General features: G+C 42.0%; 1 protein-coding gene across 4 annotated transcripts in view; it reads right to left on the reverse strand.

Moving 5' to 3' along the window:
* The window catches only part of MITF (melanocyte inducing transcription factor), a 219790-nt gene extending 217413 nt beyond the window's left edge, over window positions 1–2377 (reverse strand). For all 4 annotated transcript variants that reach the window (XM_029917344.1, XM_029917342.1, XM_029917343.1 and 1 more), the window contains exon 1: window positions 2101–2377. In XM_029917344.1, coding sequence (XP_029773204.1) covers window positions 2101–2204 — 104 coding nt within the window. In that variant the 5' untranslated portion in view covers window positions 2205–2377. The remainder of the gene's footprint in view (window positions 1–2100) is intronic.
* Window positions 2378–20078: the final 17701 nt, after the last annotated feature.

A 20078-nucleotide genomic window follows, 5' to 3' on the forward strand; every position in this document is an offset into this window, starting at 1 on the left:
GGAGCCCTTTTAAAGTCACACAACAGATGCTGATGACAATAAGTTAGACAACTGTGGAAAACAGTATAGGGAAATTTTGCCAACCCCATATATTTATTCACAGATTTTATTTAACTGGTTTATTTCAAAGAGCATGTGTCTGCTCCACAGACAAGTTTTACAACAACTTTTTTAATTTAGCATTCCTCTCCATACCGGTTCTGTCCCGCACCTGTTTCTAGCTTCAACGTGTGAAGCCATCGCTTCCCACGTAGCCACATTTTTCCTTACACATGCTAGCTAGCTACCGAGGACGTTCACCCTTGCAAGTAATTTTTTGCCGACTCTGAAAAAGAACAGGCCCAAATCCTTCAACATGAGTTTCATGGCACTCATTTGGGTTTTTCCAGATGGTATTTTCCTCACTCTCTCACACTCATTTAATGTTATGTATCAGCTCCCATCAAAAATGTTCCAAACAGTCCGGTTAATTCATTTCTTTCAGGACTACAGACACACACTCAAACACTCCCTCATTCTGGCCATGTAAGCATTTGCTTATAGAAGCAAAAGCAGAGACTGCTCAGTAAAACACTGGTGCCTTCAGCCGAATGCACATAAAGCCCCAATGAGCATAAGCAACAATACCCTTTACACAATATTACTCAAAACCCCCAACCCCCAACACACACAATCTATGCTCACACACAAAACAGCCATTATGGGAGAAACCATCAGCTAAAGGCTGCTTTTAGACATCTAACGGCATTTCCTTCCAATCACTGTTAAGCATCTGCAAGGAGGCTGCTTCAGCAACCCCGTTGGTGGGTATACGGTTCCTAGATTCTGTTCCCCAACTTGGATTCAGTCCTGACGCAGCGCTGAAGGAAACAAACCGGGTTCTGCTGCTAGAGCAAACTGCAGCCCCGTGCACCCCAGAAGCAAAGACTGTACTCTGTACTCCTTCACTCCCCATCCATTTGCCCTTCTCTTCATTCACCCTGATTTCCGAACCATTCTCCCCTCTGCCAGCCAGGCCCATTCACCCAGACTCTACCCACAGTGAGGGGCAGGCAGGAAGGTTAGAAGCACTGCTGAACCTTCCAGTTACAGTTTCACCTTATTTCACAATTGAGAGGGGTGGACATAAGCCCTTCTATACTATCACAATCTCCAATGACCATGTTGTCTCTCTTAGTAAACACGGGAAATGTCCAGAGTGGCCACAGAACAGAGGAAGAACAGACGAGTGGGAATTGAGGCAGCACAGGAAGTGGGCACTAGAGGGGGTCGGAAGCCAGACCGGCGGGTGTCTTCGCTTCTCTCCAAAAAAGTTTTTGAACTCCCCTGCAAATCAAACACGCGTGTCGCTGTCAAGCGGGGGACCTGCCAAGCAGGTCTGTCCCAATACCCTCCAGTTCCGACGCTTTTTCCTCTCCAGGGAAGGCCTGGATTTGAATGGGACTCTATTGCCCAGGGAGTTTAATCTGGACAGGTGACACGCCCACCCGCTGCCCAGGACCCCGCCCGCGCCGCCGAGCCCCGCTGGGCCAGGTGAGAGGCGGGACTCCAGGAAACCTCACCTGGAGGCGGCCAGGGGCGGGCTTTCCCAGAGGAGCCCAGCTCCGAGGAGGCGACACAGACGAACTAATTGCTTCTCTCACCGTCGCGCTTCAATCCACCCCAACACTCCCTCTCCGAATCCTCAGCCCGCTGGGATCTTAAGAAAAGAGGTTCACTAGAAACTCTTTTTTCCTCCTTCCCATCGGGACAGCGTCGGGTCCTGCGCTCCTCCTTCCCCACCTGCGAGCCGGGTCGCTCCCCAGCCCCCACCCGGTCTCAGCGGCCAGTAAGCTGAGCCCAGGGACCCCTCACCTGGGCCGGCGGTCGTAGGCTGCCTGCGGCGCCCAGCGCAGCGCACTTGAACCGATCCCCCCAGGAGACATACCGGCCCCGCGGGCGCGGCCCCCAACTGCGGGGGGCAGTTCGCCCTCTGCCCCCGGGCAAGGACACGGGGTCCTTGCCCCAGAGCCCGGACGGCCGGCTTTCCTCGTCCCAGGGTGTGGGGCGCGGAGCCCCCCCAGCCGCCCTCCGCGCCTCACTCCAGCTGTCACCACTCACCTGCTCTTCAGAGGTTGACTTTTGAGTTCGTAATAGGTTTTGGGCTCTTCGTGAAACTCCTCCCCGACTTCGAAATCCGGCACGATCCCCGATTCCGACTGCATGGCTCCCGCTTCCCGTCCTTACACTGCTCGCAAGTAAGAACAGAGCCTGGGGGCGGAGGGAAGGTGGCGGGGCCTGGGTCCCCCGAGCGGTGCGCCCCCGCACAGTGCCCAGCTCAGCCCGCTCGCCCGCGCGCGGCCACCCGCCCAGGCGCGGCGAGTTTACACTCGCACCCGGGCGGGAGGGGCGGGCGGCCGCGCGCAGCCTGGGATCTGTAGTTCGGTCCGGACGGGGCGTTCCCGGCTCGCCCCGGGAGCCGCTCCCGTGAAAACTACAACTCCCAGAAGGCCAGGAGGGGGCAGAGGCAACGTGGTGGACACCGCTATTGCAACTCCTGTTTGGATTCATTCTCAATGTCAGCAGCTCCTCTCCCTCCTCTCTCCTCTCTTGCTTCAAGGGTACAGACGTGGCTATTTAATATTAATAAGAGTGGACTTAGCCTTGCTCTCCTACCGTCACCCCTACTCCCTGCTCAGACATACCCGAAGACACCCCAAATCCTTAATAAAATAAAGTAAATGTTTTTAATCGTGAAGGGTTTGGGCACTAGAAAGTTTTAGCCTTCAAGCCTGCCTTAAAATAAAAGGACTTAACTGTCAGCCTGTGTGCTTCCCAGTGGCGCTGCAACATATCAACTTGTCCTCGGATTGGAATAGAGTGGAGAAATTTGCCTTCACTCTATAATTAAAACGTTATTGTAAAAATTATCCTTATGCGTTCCTTTTCTGTAACTCAGTCTGGGCTTTTACAATACTATTTATCCAGCTGAGTGGCTCTTTTCCCTTTATCCAATTAGCCACTTTTAATCTAAAGCAGCATTTGAAGGGTCCGGTTAATTTAAAAGGCACCAAGTTACAAAACAGAGTCGTTACTGACTGCTTTTAATTTCTCAGTTGTCTGGGAGTTCAAACAAGATTGTCCTAACAATTCAGGGGTGAAGCTGGGGGTGCATAAACTGTACAATGTCATCCTCCCGCCTGAGCTCCGTGGCACTCATTTAGATAACAGAATAAAAAGCTCTGTAATGGCTCATGTTTACTTCCAGAACTTCCCTCTGATCACTTCCAGTAGGATGTGTTCTTTCTTTTAAAAATGCCTTAAGGCATCAGAGGGGCAGTAGGTGGTACTTAAAGTTAGGAGACTCAGAGCTGAAATCCTGAAATGCTGTCTAAAGCACTGTAATCTTGGGTACGTCATTGATTCCTAGAAGCCTCAATTTCTTCATCTGTAAAAGAGAAGATTAGCAAACCTGTGTCAGAAGATGTTGCAAGGTCAAATGCAAGGGAAAGTGATTTGCAGTCTTTAAAAATGTTGCTCACTGATCATTCTTTTATTTAATATATCTTGAAGATATTCCTTCCAGACTAACATTTCATTTGTGAGTTTGTCCTTCCAGAAGTATTAAACTAAATGATCAACCTAGGATAAAATGCTAAAGAGGCTGGATTAATGATTGGGCATCTCCCAGGATTCCCTTACCCCTTAAAGGCTATCAAGAAATTCATGTTAGAACTGCAGTGTATAACCTCTTTAGAACTGTAATGGAACACTCCCTTATGTCACTTATTATATCAAGTAGTGACCGACTAGACCAAAGGGACCAAACCTGAAGGGGAAAAAGCTGTCAGGAAAACTAAGAACCCTGAACTTACCACCAGCCAAGTGTACCTTCCAGAGGGATCTGCAGGCTACAGAGCTCTGAGTTGAGGTTGCCCTGAGGTAAATACAGCTCCTATTTTTTCTCCTATACCTTTTCTTCTGGTCTCATCCTACTCTGAGTTGAGGGAAACTTCTCTTCCATCACATGTGACACATTTATCATTTAGAATGCCATCTGCCACCCAGTGGGAGTGAGTATGTGATTTAATCCTGACCAATAAATGACCCCTTTTCCTTCACCATAGTGATTCCTTGGGGATGGACACAGGACAGTAACATGACTAAAAGTTCTCCTTTGAACTTTTCTACAGGTCAACGGGAAAAGGCTGATTTTTGGAGGCATGGTGTTCAAAGGTGGACAACGTAAAGCTAATTACTTATGGCCACATAGGAAAGCTGACCAAAAATGAGACCATGAGATAAGAGCGACAATCAGAGAAGCAGATATCCTTAGACTTTCCAGAGATATGAGCCAAAAATTCTTTTCTTTTTGCTGAAACTATTATGCTTTAGGATTTTGTCAGTTGCAGCCAAAAGGTCTTTGAGTAATCACCTGGAACACTTTTCACTCCTTTAAATAGATGGCCAATCTCTAGGAATGACCATACCATTAATCCACATGATAAAAAGTTGGCCCCCTGGTAGATGGCCCTGTAATCCCTCTTCATTAATGAATTGAACCATAAAAGTAGATACCTTTTCTTTAAATCAACCAGGGATTGTGTCTCTTAAAAGTACAAAAGAAAAAAAATGTACAGAAGAATATTATTGTCACACTTACCTGTATTTATGTAGTATTTTACTCTTTTGCACATGCTTGTCACATGCACCTCTCATTTGCGCTTATAAAAATCCAGCAGCAAGGATAGGTGGACAAGGGTCCTCAGTTGAAAATGCACTGGACATGCACTAATTATAAACAGAGCATCCTATTAAGTAACGAGACTACAAGAATGTACTTGACTTCCTCTCTGCCCTCCAGAGACTCATAGTCCAGGAGTTGAGTCAAGGCATATAACTAACTCACTGAGAAACCACACAGAAGGCAGCAAGTACTCAGCAGCAGATAACTGGTGTATGATTTGGACTTTCATATCCATTTATCTCAACAACTATTTATGAAGACCCTACTCTGTGTTAGCCACATTATGTGCTAGATACAGGAGAAAACAGCAGTTTTGAGCCATATATGATCCCTGCATTCAGGACATAGTCCTTGCCATTTTAGGAGTAGGAGTGAAAATGATTTGATAACTAAGTAAATAGATACACAAAGGCTACACATGTCTGAGAAAGGAGCCACCACCAAGAGCAGAGATGGAGATAAAGTGAAAAATTCTTGTACGAGATGTGACCAAGCTAGGTCTTAAAAATAAAGAAAAAGTGAGAAAAAATAAAGAAAGGAAAAATCTAGGACATAAAACATGAAAATTGAATCTGCTCAAGCCCCTAGATATAACCACCAATTTACGGAGGTGGGTGGTGGGGAGGGAAGGAGAGAGAGGAACATGTGAGGTTGCAATCAGACAAACCTAAAAATTGGGAAATTCTACAAGACATTGAGAAATTCTTCAAAAAATAAATAGCATGAAATAAAGAGGAAGGAGGAACCACTATAGATTTTTAAAGAAGTAGGAGACATACATAAGATCTATGTGAATTATATTTAATTTTAAAAACAAATTGGAGGGACACCTGGGTGGCTCAGTCGGTTGAGCATCTGGCTTCAGCTCAGGTCATGATCTCACGGTTCATGGGTTCCAGCCCCATGTCGGGCTCTGTGCTGACAGCTAGCTCAGAGCCTGGAGCCTGCTTCAGATTCTTTCTGTGTCTCTCTCTATGACCCTCCCCTGCTCCACTGTCTCTCTCTGTCTCTCAAAAATAAATTTAAAAAATAAATAAATAAAAATAAAAACAAATTAGGAAAAGAGAAGTATTACCCAAATACACTGTGTACATATTATCTGGAGTCTGATTGAACAAGTCAATTGTCAAAATTCATTTTGGAGAACACTAGGAGGGTATGAACATGGACTGGAATTGGATAATATTAAAAAATTATTGTTTGTGCACCTGAGTAGCTCAGTCATTTGGGTGTCCGACTTCTGCTCAGATCCTGATCTCACGGTTGGTGAGTTCCTGCCCCGCGTGGGGCTCTGTGCTGACAGCTCAGAGCCTGGAGCCTGCTGCGGATTCTGTGTCTCCCTCTTTCTCTTACCTCATTGGCTCACTCACTCTCTCTCTTTCTCTCTCTCTCAAAAATAAATAAGCATTAAAGGTTTTTAATTATTGTTAATTTTATTAGGTATGACAGTGACATTGTGCTTATCTTATTTTCAAAATTCTTATCTGATAGTCAGACATATATATAAAGTATTTATGGGTGAGATGATATGATGTCTGAGAATTGTCATAAAATACTCCATCTCCTCTCCTTCTATCCCCCATAAAGTAGGAAAAGGAAAGCTGAAATGCGAATAAGATGTGGAAACTGGCTAATGTGCTATGGAAGTTTACTATACTGCTGTCTGTATTTGTGTGTACATTTGAACACAAAATAAACAAAAAAGAAATTTAAAAAGATAAAAAAGAGAGAACTGTCAGAATGATTTTTTAAGTGGTGTACAATTTCTGATAAAGGTAAATTAAAAAACGTGTCATTCAAAAAGAGAAACAAGACACGAGGAAGATGTGGAAGCAAAGCTTCTCACGGCATGTTTGGAGGAAACATCCAAGAGCAACTGGATGTGGTTGATTACAGCAGAAAACAAGTCATTGAAAGTAGATTAGTAGCCCCAGACCCTACAGAAGGGCAGCGAGACTTGGCACAGAAGTTGTGCAACCAGGAGTAACTCCAAAATCTGTGCCGTAGAACTGGGCTAATGAAGCCACCACCACCAATAGCACTGTGTCACTAAACATCACAGTTTGCACATTTGACACTGAACATGGCACTGAAATGCTGTGTCTGGGAACCGGATATAGCCACAATTGCCCACCACCAGAATGGATTAGGCTGCATCTCAGCTGCTTCACCTATTGGTTGTCCTGTCCGAGGTCAAGGCTTGAGGCAATTGGCAGACCTAGGTTTTGTGCCCAAACTCTGACTGCAAGGCTGCTAGCTACCCAAAGCCATTCCCTACCCTCTTTCTCTCTCACTACTTTAAAAACTTAAAGAAAAAGAAAACAAAAGGAACTATTTTGCAGTCTCCCTGGGACAATAAATTCAGTTCTATAGACAGAAACACATAAACCTACCCCCCTTTTAAACTTGTGTTTCTCTTATTTGAAGCATATTTTAATAAGCAGAGGATTGAACAGTAATGAGGCAGTTCACTTACTTTATTTTTATTTATTTTTTTAGAGAGACAGAGAGAACAGGGGTGAGGGGCAGAGGGGACAGACACAGGGAGAATCTTAAACAGACTCCAGCCTCAGTGTGCAGCCCGACCCCTCATGACACAATATTGGGATGATGACCTGACCCAAAATCAAAAGTCAGACACTCAACCGACTGAACCACCCAGGCTCAGTTACTTCAAAAGAAGAACCCAGTTCAGTTACTTCAAAAAGAAGGTGAAACAAGCCCAGATGAAGAACAATATAAATGACAGAGAAATGCTAAGGAAAAGGATGATAGGAAGAGAAGAGGGGAATGAGAGAGCCTTCAGCACTACCCGTCAGTATATATTCTTCCTACAGGTGCCAAGACAGTGGACTGTGTGCCCAGAGATGGGCATGCTCCAAGAAAAACAATCTAAGCTACACAAAGTTTGGACAAGAAACATATCAAGTGGGAAGATAATTAATTTTCAAGGCATAAATCTGCTTTGTGGCTTTGCAGGGTTAATGTTTGGATAGTGGATTTCTTTGAGAATCTGATGAAAACTGTAGAAGTTTTCTTACTGGAAAAAAAGGGCATGCTCAAATATCATTGCAACCTCAGAGGTGCCACGGACCACCTTGTAGTCATTTATTGCTCCTCAGGAGTCTCTAGATCCTGGTCTTCTAAATATATTGTCCTTATGAGTACTGTCCAATGCAATTTGCTAGAGCCACTCAACAGGGGCCAAGAGAGAAGGAAGGGTGCTATGCTGTGTAGACCAGGAGAGGAAAGTGGTGTGTCCTTCTCAAAGGGATGTCCATGAACCACTTGGGGTGCCATTAGAGTGCAGATATTCAAGCCCAGCAGCAGAATGACTAAATAACAATCTTGAAGGGGTGGGGATTGAGAACCTACATTTTTAGCAAGTTTCTCTGTACTATTAAGTGTGGAGCTTGCAGTAAATTGCTGGGGGGTGAGGGAGGAGGGGTATGCTCCAGGCAGGGCTGGAACTCATGAACCATGAGATCATGATGTGAGCTAAAATCAGCTGAAACCGACCGAGCGACCCACATGCCCCAGGAAAAGTTGGGAAAAGTTGCAATTTCTAGCCAAGAAGCAGAATGTGGGTAGGGTGGAGGTAGAAGGTGGTAGGTGGATAGAAAAGTATTAAAGGAGTAGCTTATTCTTTGCTAAACTGACCTAACAGGATTCTTCCTGAGGCAGGCAAGGGGAGGGATGGGAGATAAGGAAGGTGATTGGATATGGAGGATGGGGGTGATGGCCAAATCATCTTACAGGATTGTTGCTAAAACTGGTCAGTGTAAACGGAAGCCAAAAGTCAAAGTTTATTTGGGAAGAAGATTCAGAGGAGGGTGGCTAAAATTCGATCAAGGAGAGACTCAAACCAAAGAAGTGCCTTTCGTAGCTAACAGACCCTAAAGACAGGCCAATGGCACCTGGTAGCTGTCGCCCCACAGACACAACAGCAATGATGAAAGAGTGATTTGACCCAGGTATGAATAACAGAACAATCAGTAAAGGTCATGCCGTACATTCTTGTTCCAAGGTATCTGAAGTCACAGGAATTAGAGTAAGCAGTACAACATAAAAGGTTCCAAAAGACAGAAAATATACTCCAAAAAGGGCATTCCTGCTTTTTGTCTTCCTCTAAACAGCAACCAACGTAGTGAAACGGTTACTGATTTCTATGTAAAATATTTTAAATAAAGTTACCTTTTCATGGAAAAGTAAAAAGGTTTATTATTTAAAAAATCACAAAATGCAGATAAGTAAAAGAAAAACATTTTTGAACACCCATAACACCACTCTCAACATTCAATATACATACCCATACGTAGGTATATGTCATTCAATATTCATTATATTCATTATATAGATATAAGTATGTATGTGTATATGTAAATCTATACATATATGTGTGCATATACACATATATGTATGAATATATATATTCCTAGGTATATGCCCATACCTAGTAATATGTCACTCAATATTCAATGTATTCATTATATGTGTATGCAGAGTCTCAGTAAATATTGGAAAGGTAATACTGAATATACTACTTCTTCATCACACCTTTCCTTTTCATGTATCATGAATAGCTTTCCTCGTCTACAACCTCATTTTAACATTTCTAAAATATACTTTCCATTTTATAAATTTATTGCATTTATTTTTCTAATGTTTCCATTGTTGGACCTTCTGTTTTCAATTTTTTGCTGTTAGAGATAAAGAGCATTTCCCATCTTTCTTAGTAGCTAAATCTTTGCCCCCCTTCACTCTACTAATTGCCTGGAGATTGAATTGCTAGACCAAAAAGCACACGTTTTTTATATTTTGCCAAGAGAGATCTTTCTAGAACACAAGCCTCATCTTGTCTTTTCCCTATTTTAAGCCCTTTTAGGATTCCCATTGCTACAGAACGTAGACCAGGCTCTTTAATATTAGATACCCAGCTCTCCTGCCCTGCATTCTCCCACCCTCTCTTCCTCCTCTCAGATCACTCTCTGACTTCCATATTAAGTAGCTTCAGTAACCCCAAACTGCTTTGAGCTCTGGAATAGCTCAGGCTGTTTCTCTCTGTCAGGAGTGCCTTTCTCTTCCTCTTTTGCCCCAAACTCTTCTTTAACCTTAAGATACAGCTCAGATGTTACCTTCATCAGGAAATCTGGCTCTACCCTACCAACCCTCACCAGGTCCCCAGATTGATTTAGAAGCCCCATCCCTAAGTTCCCCAAATACACTATCTGAAATATACTGCATTATATTTATTTAACTTTCTATACAAATCCCCCCACCTCCACCCCTACCCCACTATCACCACCACCACATACACAAACCCAATACTCCCCTACCCTTGTCCAAACTGTGACCCCCTTGCAGGCTGGGACCATGCCCACGACAGATACTCAATAAACAAATGGATTACCCATCAAGTAAGAGAAAATATATTTTCTAGCAAATTTACCTTGTTCCTTTTCATAATGCTAGCAATGATAACACAAATAAAAATGGGATTTTTGCCTTGGGTTTTCCACAGTGTCCATTTGTACATCAGGCAAATATTGATTGAACGAAATAACTTTCCATCGCTAGGACGCTCTCCTAGTCTACATTGATTTATCACTGTAGAGTTTAGCCTGTGTCCCAGAGGCACTGCTGATAAGGAGACTGAGATCTCTTCACTAGAACAACAAACGGACAAGTTCAGACCTGCTACCTGGTGTTTAGGAGAAATCTCTTGCGAGAGAATGACTGCATGAAGCATGTTTAGCACTTATTAAAGGAACTAAAACCAGAAACTGAAATAAACCACGATGTATGCACATTTCCCGTCTTGAAGTTGACAAGGGTAAACCTCAAGGGTTTTGATGTCCCCGTCCATGTTAACCCAAAAAGTTATCAGAAAGTTTGCAAAAACAAGCACTCAGTTTGTCAGGTTACAGAAGAAAATACATTCATTTTTGTTTCCCCCTAAAATCCAGTAGGAGTAGGGGTTCAGCAGTACTGCTGTGGAATTGATTTGCAAAAGCAAGATGCTAAAATATCAATCCCAGGGGCAAAAGTCAAGTCCTTGGAAAAATAAAAACTTCCAGTTTGCCTCAGGGCAAGTGAAGAAGGGAATATCCCGAGGGACTTACCTCTTACAGATGAATTAGAGTGGACATGGGGGACACTCTCAAAACAGCAAGAGAATTAATACTCCTAAGACACACAGACCATTGGCCAGTGCTTGCCACATAATGTGCTTCATACAAATTTTGCAAAATAAATAAAATAATCTTTAATTCTTTACTCACTGAGAAGACATCTGTTCTTATTTTTTTCTCTCTCGTTTTTTTAAATGTTTTTTTTTTTTTGAGAGAGAGAGAGAGAGTAAGCGGAAGAGGGGCAGAGAGAGAGAGGGAGACAGAATTCCAAGCAGGCTCCATGCTGTCAGCACAGACCCCAGTGCAGGGCTCGAACCCAACCACCATGAGATCATGACCTGAGCCAAAACCAAGAGTCAGACACTTAACTAACTGAGCTACCCAGGCATGCCCCACTGTCTCAGCTTTTTTTTTTTTTTTTTCACTGACGGCTAGTTGACTGATCCAGCTAAGGGTTTTAGGCACAAAATAAAGAGAGTTAAAATATATACCAACGGTCTGATCTTCTTTTCTGCAGCAGAAAGGCACAGTGGCTGGCTTTAAACCCTGTCTCTACTACTTACTGCATGGTAGGCAAGATGCCTAAATCACCCTGCTTCTCAGTTTCCTAATTTACAAAAAGGGGACTATCGAACTAGTTATGGTGGTGATTAAGCAAGGATGCTTATATAAAGCGCTTTCCTTTTTATTTTCTGGAACTCATAAGAACTATTGGCTCATTTTAACCATTAATTGTTGCTCTTGGTGTTATTCTTCTTTTGACCATACTTTCAATTAGCCTTTAGGAATCCATGTTTGAGACCTAAAAGACAAAAGAACACTTTGTTTCTCATGTCAACTCTCTTTTGGTTTAATTTTTTTTAAATGTTTATTTATTTTGAAGAGAGAGAGAGACCATGAGCAGGCAAGGGGCAGAGAGAAGAGGACACAGAATCAGAAGCAGGCTCCAGGCTCTGAGCTGTCAGCACAGAGACCGAAGCAGGGCTTGAACCCACGAACCATGAGATCATGACATGAGCTAAAGTGGGATGCTTAACCGACTGAGTCACCCAGGCGCCCCTGGTTTAATTTTTTTAAAGAGTGTTTTCTTGCAATTTTGAAACATATTACACTTTGGAAACGTGCATACGACATACATACATGTATTCTTTCACAAATGATCCTTACCCACTCACAGCTTTTTCCCTTCAAAAGATAGCCACTGTTACAGTAACCATTGCCTTTTTTCTCTATGATTTTAATACATAAGTATGCCTCCCTAAGCAATATAGGGTCTTTCTGCCTATTTTTGGACTTCAGGTAAATGAAATTATGGTCACCAGTTTCCAAGATGGCCCCCAATAATGCAGGTCTCCTGGTGGTCTCTTCTTATATTGAATCAGGGTAGGTTTTGTGTGACTAACTTCTAAGGCTGTCACGAAAGTTTACTGTGATTTCTGCTTAGTTCTCTCAGATTGTTCACTCGGAGGCAAGCATGAGGAGATTCATGAAGGGGCCCTTGTGGACAGGAACCGAGGCCACCTACCACCAACTTGCCAGCGCCATGATGGAACCACCTTAGAAGTGGATCCTCAGCCTCAGTCCAGCCTTCCGAGGACTGTACCCCCAAAAAGGCATTCAACAGCAGTCTCAACGTCAAGAGCAACCCTCAGGTGGAATTGCTCCAAGCCATTCCCAAATAATTGACCCACAGAAGGCATGAGCACTACTAAGTGATTTCTGCTGTATTAAGCCAAGAAGATTTGGAGTAATGTGTTCTACAATAATAGATAATCAGAGATTAAGCTGTATATAAATTCTTTTGTATCTTAATTCTTTGACCCCACATTTTTCAAAGATTCATCCATGCCACGGTGTGTAGTTTATTTGTTTTCATTATCTTCTTTCCATTGTCAAAAAAGTCATTTGGCATCCTGAATGACAACCTTACTATCCCCTCTAGTGCCTCAAGTAGTCACTGGATTTCTCTGCTTCTCAAATAAAGACGAAGAAAGAGGATGAGGCACTCTCTCCTGGGATTATTTTCCTCTGACTGGCAATTGAACCAAAGCAAACATGTTGGCCACTGCAGACTCAGCAAGTCATGTTTTCTTAACATTGTAGCTGTTTGGTCAAGCCGGAATCTTGAGCACTTCCCATCCACAGCCAGCAGGGCAGCTCAGCCCTTTGCCCTCTGCCACTGTTTCAGTAAGACACACAGATTAACTAAGAAATGCGGACAGCAAGGCAGGCACCTGATGAAAAATTAAGAGTAAGATTCCATTTCTAGAAATCTATACTACAGAAATACTCTCACGAAGGTGCAGAGATGCATACAAGGATTTTCACTGCAATAGTTTTCATTCCTTTGAAAAACTAGATCCATGGCACAGGGGCTGTAGGTAAATTAGGATGTATCCTTACAGTTGAATTCTACGTAAGTGTTAAAAACACTCCAGAAGTGTGTAAATAAAAAAACAATGAGACTGAACTCTATGAACAGACATGGAAAGATGCACAAGCACATTGCAAACAATGCATGTCATTTCTATTTTCATTTAAGAAACGAACTGTGTGTGTGTGTGTGTGTGTGTGTGTGTGTGTGTAACGTTGTACCTGGATTAAATCATTAACAGCTGCTGGAGGGGCTAAGAATTATAAAGAAATTTGGCTTTCAAAATCACATATCCTTGTAATGTTTTGTTTTGTTGCAACATATACATATTTCTTTTGAAAGCAGAGAGAGAAGCAGTACATTTTTAATATGTCTTTTGGGTCAATAACAAGAATGTCAATGCTTATGGTGAGAAAGAGTAATAAATTATAGATTTAACCCTTCTGGCTCTCTTGAGTGGTGAAATCTAGGATGTTCTCTTACCCATTCTTCCCAATGATTTCTACACCAAAGAGCTATGAGAACCATACAGCATAAAAAGTGACGCATAAGGGATGAAAGCATGTTATTTTCTTTATCACACTTTATTATCTTTAAAATTGCATAAGTAAGCTCGCGTAGGTGGCTCAGTCAGTTAAGCTTCCAACTTCAGTTCATGTCATGATCTCGCGGTTGGTGAGTTTGAGCCCCGTGTCGGGCTCTGTGCTAACAGCTCAGACCCTGGAGCCGGCTTTGGATTCTGTGTGTGTGTGTGTGTGTGTGTGTGTGTGTGTCTGCTTTCACTCTACCTCTCTCTCTCTTTTAAAAATAAATAAATAAACATTAAAAAATAAAATTGCATAAATAATTTGTGTTCATTTTAGAAGAATTGGAAAATACTGCAGCAAACAAAAAGAAAAAATTATCTGTCATTGACCCACCAGAGAGACTTGCTTGTATTTTCCTGACAACTGTCCAAACTTATATCTAGTGTTCTACACACATATACATGAGTACATAGATGCATACACCCACACACAAACTATTCTCTTCCTTTCAAAGTAATGGGCAATACTCTATGCATTGTTTTCAAACTCACTTTTCTTTACATAATATGTTTTGAACAACTTCTCATATTAAAAACATACTCTTATTGGGGTGCCTGGATGGCTCAGTTGGTTAAACATCCGACTTTGGCTCAGGTCATGATCTCATGGTTTGTGAGTTTGAGCCCTGCATCAGGCTCTGTGCTGAGAGCTTGGAGCCTGGAGCCTGCTTCCAATTCTGTGTCTCCTTCTCTATGCCCCTGCCCCACTTGTGCTTTGTCTCTCTCTGTCTCAAAAATGAATAAAAATTTTTAAAATTAAAAATTAAAAAAGAAAGAAAAGAAACCATACTCGTATCATAATGACAATGATTAAACATGCACAGTGTTCCATTACATCAAGAGTATATAAGAAGGTTATGAAATACCTCTGGATTCATATGTAAACTTTTACTGGGTTTGCAAATATCCAAATCATCTAGGTTGCATGCAAAATACATATGCATTTTTCTAGAGAGTTCAAGGATCTATCCAGAAGGCATTTTCCTAGAGTCATCAAAGAAGAGGTTAGAAACCCTCAGACACAGAAACCCCACCAGCACAATGAAACGAAGCCTAGCATTTGCTACCAAACCTAAGATATTGGTAGGCAGAACACAACTGGAAATTGGTGACATTCATAATACAAGGTAAGAGAGGGGCACCTGGGTGGCTCAATCGGTTGAGCGTGGGACTCTTGATTTCCTCTCAGATCCTGATCTCACAATTGTGGGATCCAGCTCTGGGTCACACTCAGTGTGGAGCCTGCTAGAGATTCTCTCTCTTTCTCTCCCTTATGCCCCTGCCCCACTCATGAGCATGTGCACTTTTTCTCTCTCTGTCTCTGTCTCTCTGTCTGTCTCTCTCAAAATAAATAAATAAATAAATAAATAATTTAAAAAAGAAAGTAAGAGAGAAAAATAGGGACAGGAAGAGGAAAAAAAGAAGAAATTCATGCAGTGAACCTCCATTTTTTATTATGTTAGCCTGCCTGTCTTCTTTCCTTCTTCTCCTAAGAGCACCACCCTTTGCCTGTGGGGAACTGGCCAACCTCCATCCAAGATGGTATTGGTACGAATGTCAATCAACAGTACCCAGCTCCCTCTGGTCAGAGGAACAAACTGCTGGCCCAAGCTAGAACAATAAGCTTCTCTCTCCCAGAAAGCTGAATCCTCTACCAAGAAACCCTGAGAGGGAAGGCTGTTGGAGTGGAGTCATCCAAGAGCAGCACCTTTGAAACCAACCCATGAGTTCCTGCTTCTGAGATTCCCCAAACGACTCCTTGCTTCTGCCCTTTCCCAGACATGGTGGCTTAACTCTTCCCTCTGGAAGAGAACATATGACTCACTCCTTGATTTCTGTTGTTGTTGAAAAAAAGATAAAAACACACAGAAACCATAACACCAAGATATTTGGTTAATGTCTCACAAGTATTAGTGATAAAAGGTGCAGATGTCTCCTTAGTAGAATATGGGACAGAGACACTGTCTTGTTTCACAGTGAGTGCCCTATCCCTAAAACATTGGAAGCACAACCCAGATGATCAACAAATGACTGTTGTTAATGTTTTGTAGTAGTGTCGGTAGTTGTTTTCTGACTTAAAAACAAGAAGAGGTGTCCAAGATAACACCGGTAAGTAAAAAAGCAAGTTGCAAAAGTGATCTTGGATGGTGTTGCCCCTCTATTTCTTGAGAACTGTTATCTCTAGCAGGAGAAAATTAATGGGCAAATTGTTTTATGTTCCAGTGTTATTTGAATTCTTTGCAGTTTAAATACAATCTTTTTGTGATTAGAAAATGATTACTTAAATTAAAGAAAGAGAAGAAGAGAAGAGGGAAAAACCCCAAAATTATATAAAAAAAAGAAGGAATGGAAAAAGAGATCAAGAGGCAGAAAGGTTGGAACATTCCCTGGTGGTATTCTGGTGTAGATTCCTTACTATAGTGATCGTTAGGACCGTTTATCACCATTCCATTTGCCTCCTTCCAGACACATGGTAAAATTGAACTTATCACAAGCTTGAACTTATAAGTGCCATGTGGCTTGCTTTTGCCAACAAAATGTGAATGGAAGCAATGTATGTCATGTCCAGGTGGAAGCGTCTGGAAATGAGGGTGTGCCAGCAATCACAGTACGAGGTATTTACCCAAAGACTGCAAAAATACTAATTCAAAGGGATACATGCCCCCGGATGTTGACAGCAGCATATCTATGCTAGCCAAATTATGCAAGGAACACCAGTGTTCACTGACCTGAGTGGGTAAAGAAGGTGTGGTATATATACATATACATATACATACACATATACACAATGGAATACAAAAAGAGTGAAATCTTGAATGGATGGAGCTACAAAGTGTTATACTAAATAAAATAAGTCACTCAGAAAAGTACAAATACCATAGGATTTCACTCATGTGGAATTTAAGAAACCAGAGAAATGAGCAAGGGTAAAAAAGAGGGAGAGAGAGGCAAACCAAGAAACAGACTCTTTTTTAAAAAAAAAGCTTTTTTAATTTATTTTTTTAAATTTACATTCAAGTTAGTTAGCATAACAGAATCTTAACCATAGAGGACAAACTGACAGTTACCAGAGGGGAGGTGAGTAGGGGGATGGAGATTAAGGAATGTGTTTGGAAGTTATATGGAAGTGTTGAATCACTGTATTGTACACCTGAAACTCACATGACACTATTAATATTAATAATAATAATTAATGTTAACTAACTTGAATTTTAATAAAAACTAAAATTAAAAAATCAGTGTGTGATTTGTTACATTCTTTTTCCTTGTCTACAGCAAGAACTGATGGTGAAGACTCCATATGGCCTGGGTTCCTGAGTGAGGATAGATAATAGAAACACAGCCCCTGACAACCCATGATGGACATGGAGCATAAGTGAGAAATAAACATTTATTTCAGCCACTGAGGTTTAGGAATATTTATTTTTATAACATCAGCATATTAAATCTATTACGGGGGATATTTAGCCCAGGGCTGGAAAATAGAGCATTGTCTTATAAGATCTCTGTTATGGACTGAATGTTTATGTCCTCCCTCTGTAAATTCCTATGTTGATGCCTTAACTCCATGGATGTATATCTGAATATGGGGCTTTGGAGGGTAACTAGGTTTAAAGGAGGTTGTAAGGTTGGGAATCTCATGATGGGATTAGTTCCCTTATGAGAAGAGACACCATCTCTCCCTACCACGTAAAGATACAGTGAGACTGCTCTGACAGGGAGGAGCCTACATCAGATTCTCTGTCTCTTTCTCTCTCTCTGTCTCCCTTTCTCTCTCTCTCCTTCCCTTCTCTCTCTCTTTCTCAGAAATAAACAAACATAAAAAAAAAAAAAGACACAGTGAGAAGGCAGCCTAGGAAGAAGCTAGGAAGATAGTCCTCATCAGATTGCAATCATGATGGTTCCATGATCTTAGACTTCCCAAACTTCAGAACCATGAGAAATAAATTTCTGTTGTTTCAGTCACACAATCAATGGTATTTTTTATGGCAGCCTGAGAAGACTAATAACTTCCTACAGGAAGTCAATGCTGGTCAGTTTTATCCCAAAAGCCCAGAACTATTTCTCTAGGATTGCTCATGCTACTCTCTCTTTCACCCCATGTAATAAGTCCAACCTTACCCCCACTTGTTGAGCCTGTATTATTCTTTAAAAAAGTTTTTTTTTTTAGCATTTATTCATTTTTGAAAGACAGAGCATGAATGGGGGAGGGGCAGAGAGAGAGGGAGACACCGAATCCAAAGCAGGCTCCAGGCTCGGAGCTGTCAGCACAGAGCCTGGTGTGGGCCTTGCACTCACAGACTGCAGGGTCATGACCTGAGCTGGTGAGACACGTAACTGACTGAGCCACCCAGGCGCCACTAGACTGTACAATTCTATTAGAAGTTACTTGAGTGTTTCATGATGCTACAGCTATTCTTTTAACTCTCTTTTGCATGCAGCTAGACTTTATTGTCTCTGAGAAGTCTCCTTAGACTATCCCATCCACCCACAAACAAGTCAAACTCAGCGCTTGTCACTATGAACATTGTCTTTGGTTTTGTTTGTTTAATGGAGGTGGGGGAGAGCTTGTTAAAATACTCTTTTTCTTTGGGATAATTATAGCTTTACAGAATAGTTGCAAGCATAAAACAAAGGGTTTCCATATTTCATTCACCCAGCTTCCCCTCAGGGTAACATAGCCATGGTACACTGTCAAAATGATTATTTTGGTTTTAATTAATTAATTAAACCACAGACTTCATTCAGATTTCACTAGTTTTCCTATTTATGTCCTTTTTCTCTTTTAGGATCTAATCCAGAATACTTCGTGGCATTTATTCACCAAGTTTCCTTACTCTCCTAAGGCCTGTGACAATTTCACAGTTGTTGTTTTTTTAATAAGCTTCAAACTTTTGAAGAGTACTGGTCAGGCATTCTGTAGAATGTCCCTCAATTTGGATTTGTCTGCTGTTTTCTCAGAACTAGTCTGGGATTGCAGATTTGAGGGAAGAATAGCACAAGGTGAAATAACCTTCTCATTACATCTTATCAGTAGTATATAAGATCAATGTGACTTCTCACCGGTGATGTCAGCCTTGATTACTTTGTTAAGCTGGGGTCTGCCATGTTTCTCCACTGGATGGTTACTATTTTTCTGTTTTCATATTTTTGTCTTTGGAAGAGTCACTAAGTCCAGTACACACTCAAGAAGAGGAAAAGTGAGCTCCACAACCATCTTGGTTGCTCTCCCTCTCTCTTTCTCTCAGTAGAGAGAAAGTCAGCTGCCATGTCATGCAAGCAATGTAATAGAGAAAGTCATATGGCAAGGAACAGAATCCTCCTGGCTGCAGCCACAAGAGTGACTTCAGAAGTGTATTCTCTAGCGCCAACCAACATCTTGACAGAACACTCGTGAGAGGCTCTGAGCCAAAAATACCCAGCTAAGCTGGTCCCAGATTCCTGATCCTCAGAAACTGTGTAAGCTAATAAATGTTGGTGGTTTTAAACTGTTGTTTTGGGGGCAATTTGTGGTACAGCAATAGGTAATGAATTCACCAGACAATTTTTTAGCCTCTTTGTCTTTTCTCTTTTTGCATGTGATACCTCTTGAACTTCATGCCCTTGGGTGGAATGCCTACTCACATCTTCCCACATAATATTTCCTTGGTTCAAGGCACCAGCCCAGGCTGAATGGCATTCTCTCTGTTGTAAATTCTAGGGATAGAGAAACTGGCCCTGAATTGGTCATGCAACTGACCACTCAGGTCCAATCAATGTGGATGAAGTCAAGTTGTATAAATATGGCTGCCTGAGGACCAATCCTCTGGGTATGGAGAGAGCAATTCTCAGGGGAAGTGGGTTATTTAACATGAGCCTGGCAGACATCCCACCAGTGTTTAGCTCTACATGTCTGCCACACTTAAAGAAGTGAAAAAAGAGGCAAGAGTCTCCCACTGGATCCCATATTCATAAATGGATGGTGAATTGGGAAGTGTGCCAAGTTGGAGGACCTCTTCAGGGTCTTCCATCTATATCCATATGGCCAGATTGACTCCACCTATAAATGGCAGAAGGGATAGTATTTTTACAAAGAGAGGTGACCTCAGAGGAAAATGTATGAAATGCCACAGATTATGTTACAAGCAATGGAGTTCACAGCTTTGTAAACCCAATCTCCATGGACATCCAGGAATATTTTCAGCCCAAAATCCAGTAAGTCACTGATGTGTTTATTGGTAAGGTGATAGTTCTTGCAAGGATTGGTTTAAAAATACATAC

The sequence above is a fragment of the Suricata suricatta genome, chromosome 12 (assembly GCF_006229205.1).
Source record: "Suricata suricatta isolate VVHF042 chromosome 12, meerkat_22Aug2017_6uvM2_HiC, whole genome shotgun sequence".
NCBI classification, from domain to species: Eukaryota; Metazoa; Chordata; class Mammalia; order Carnivora; family Herpestidae; genus Suricata; species Suricata suricatta.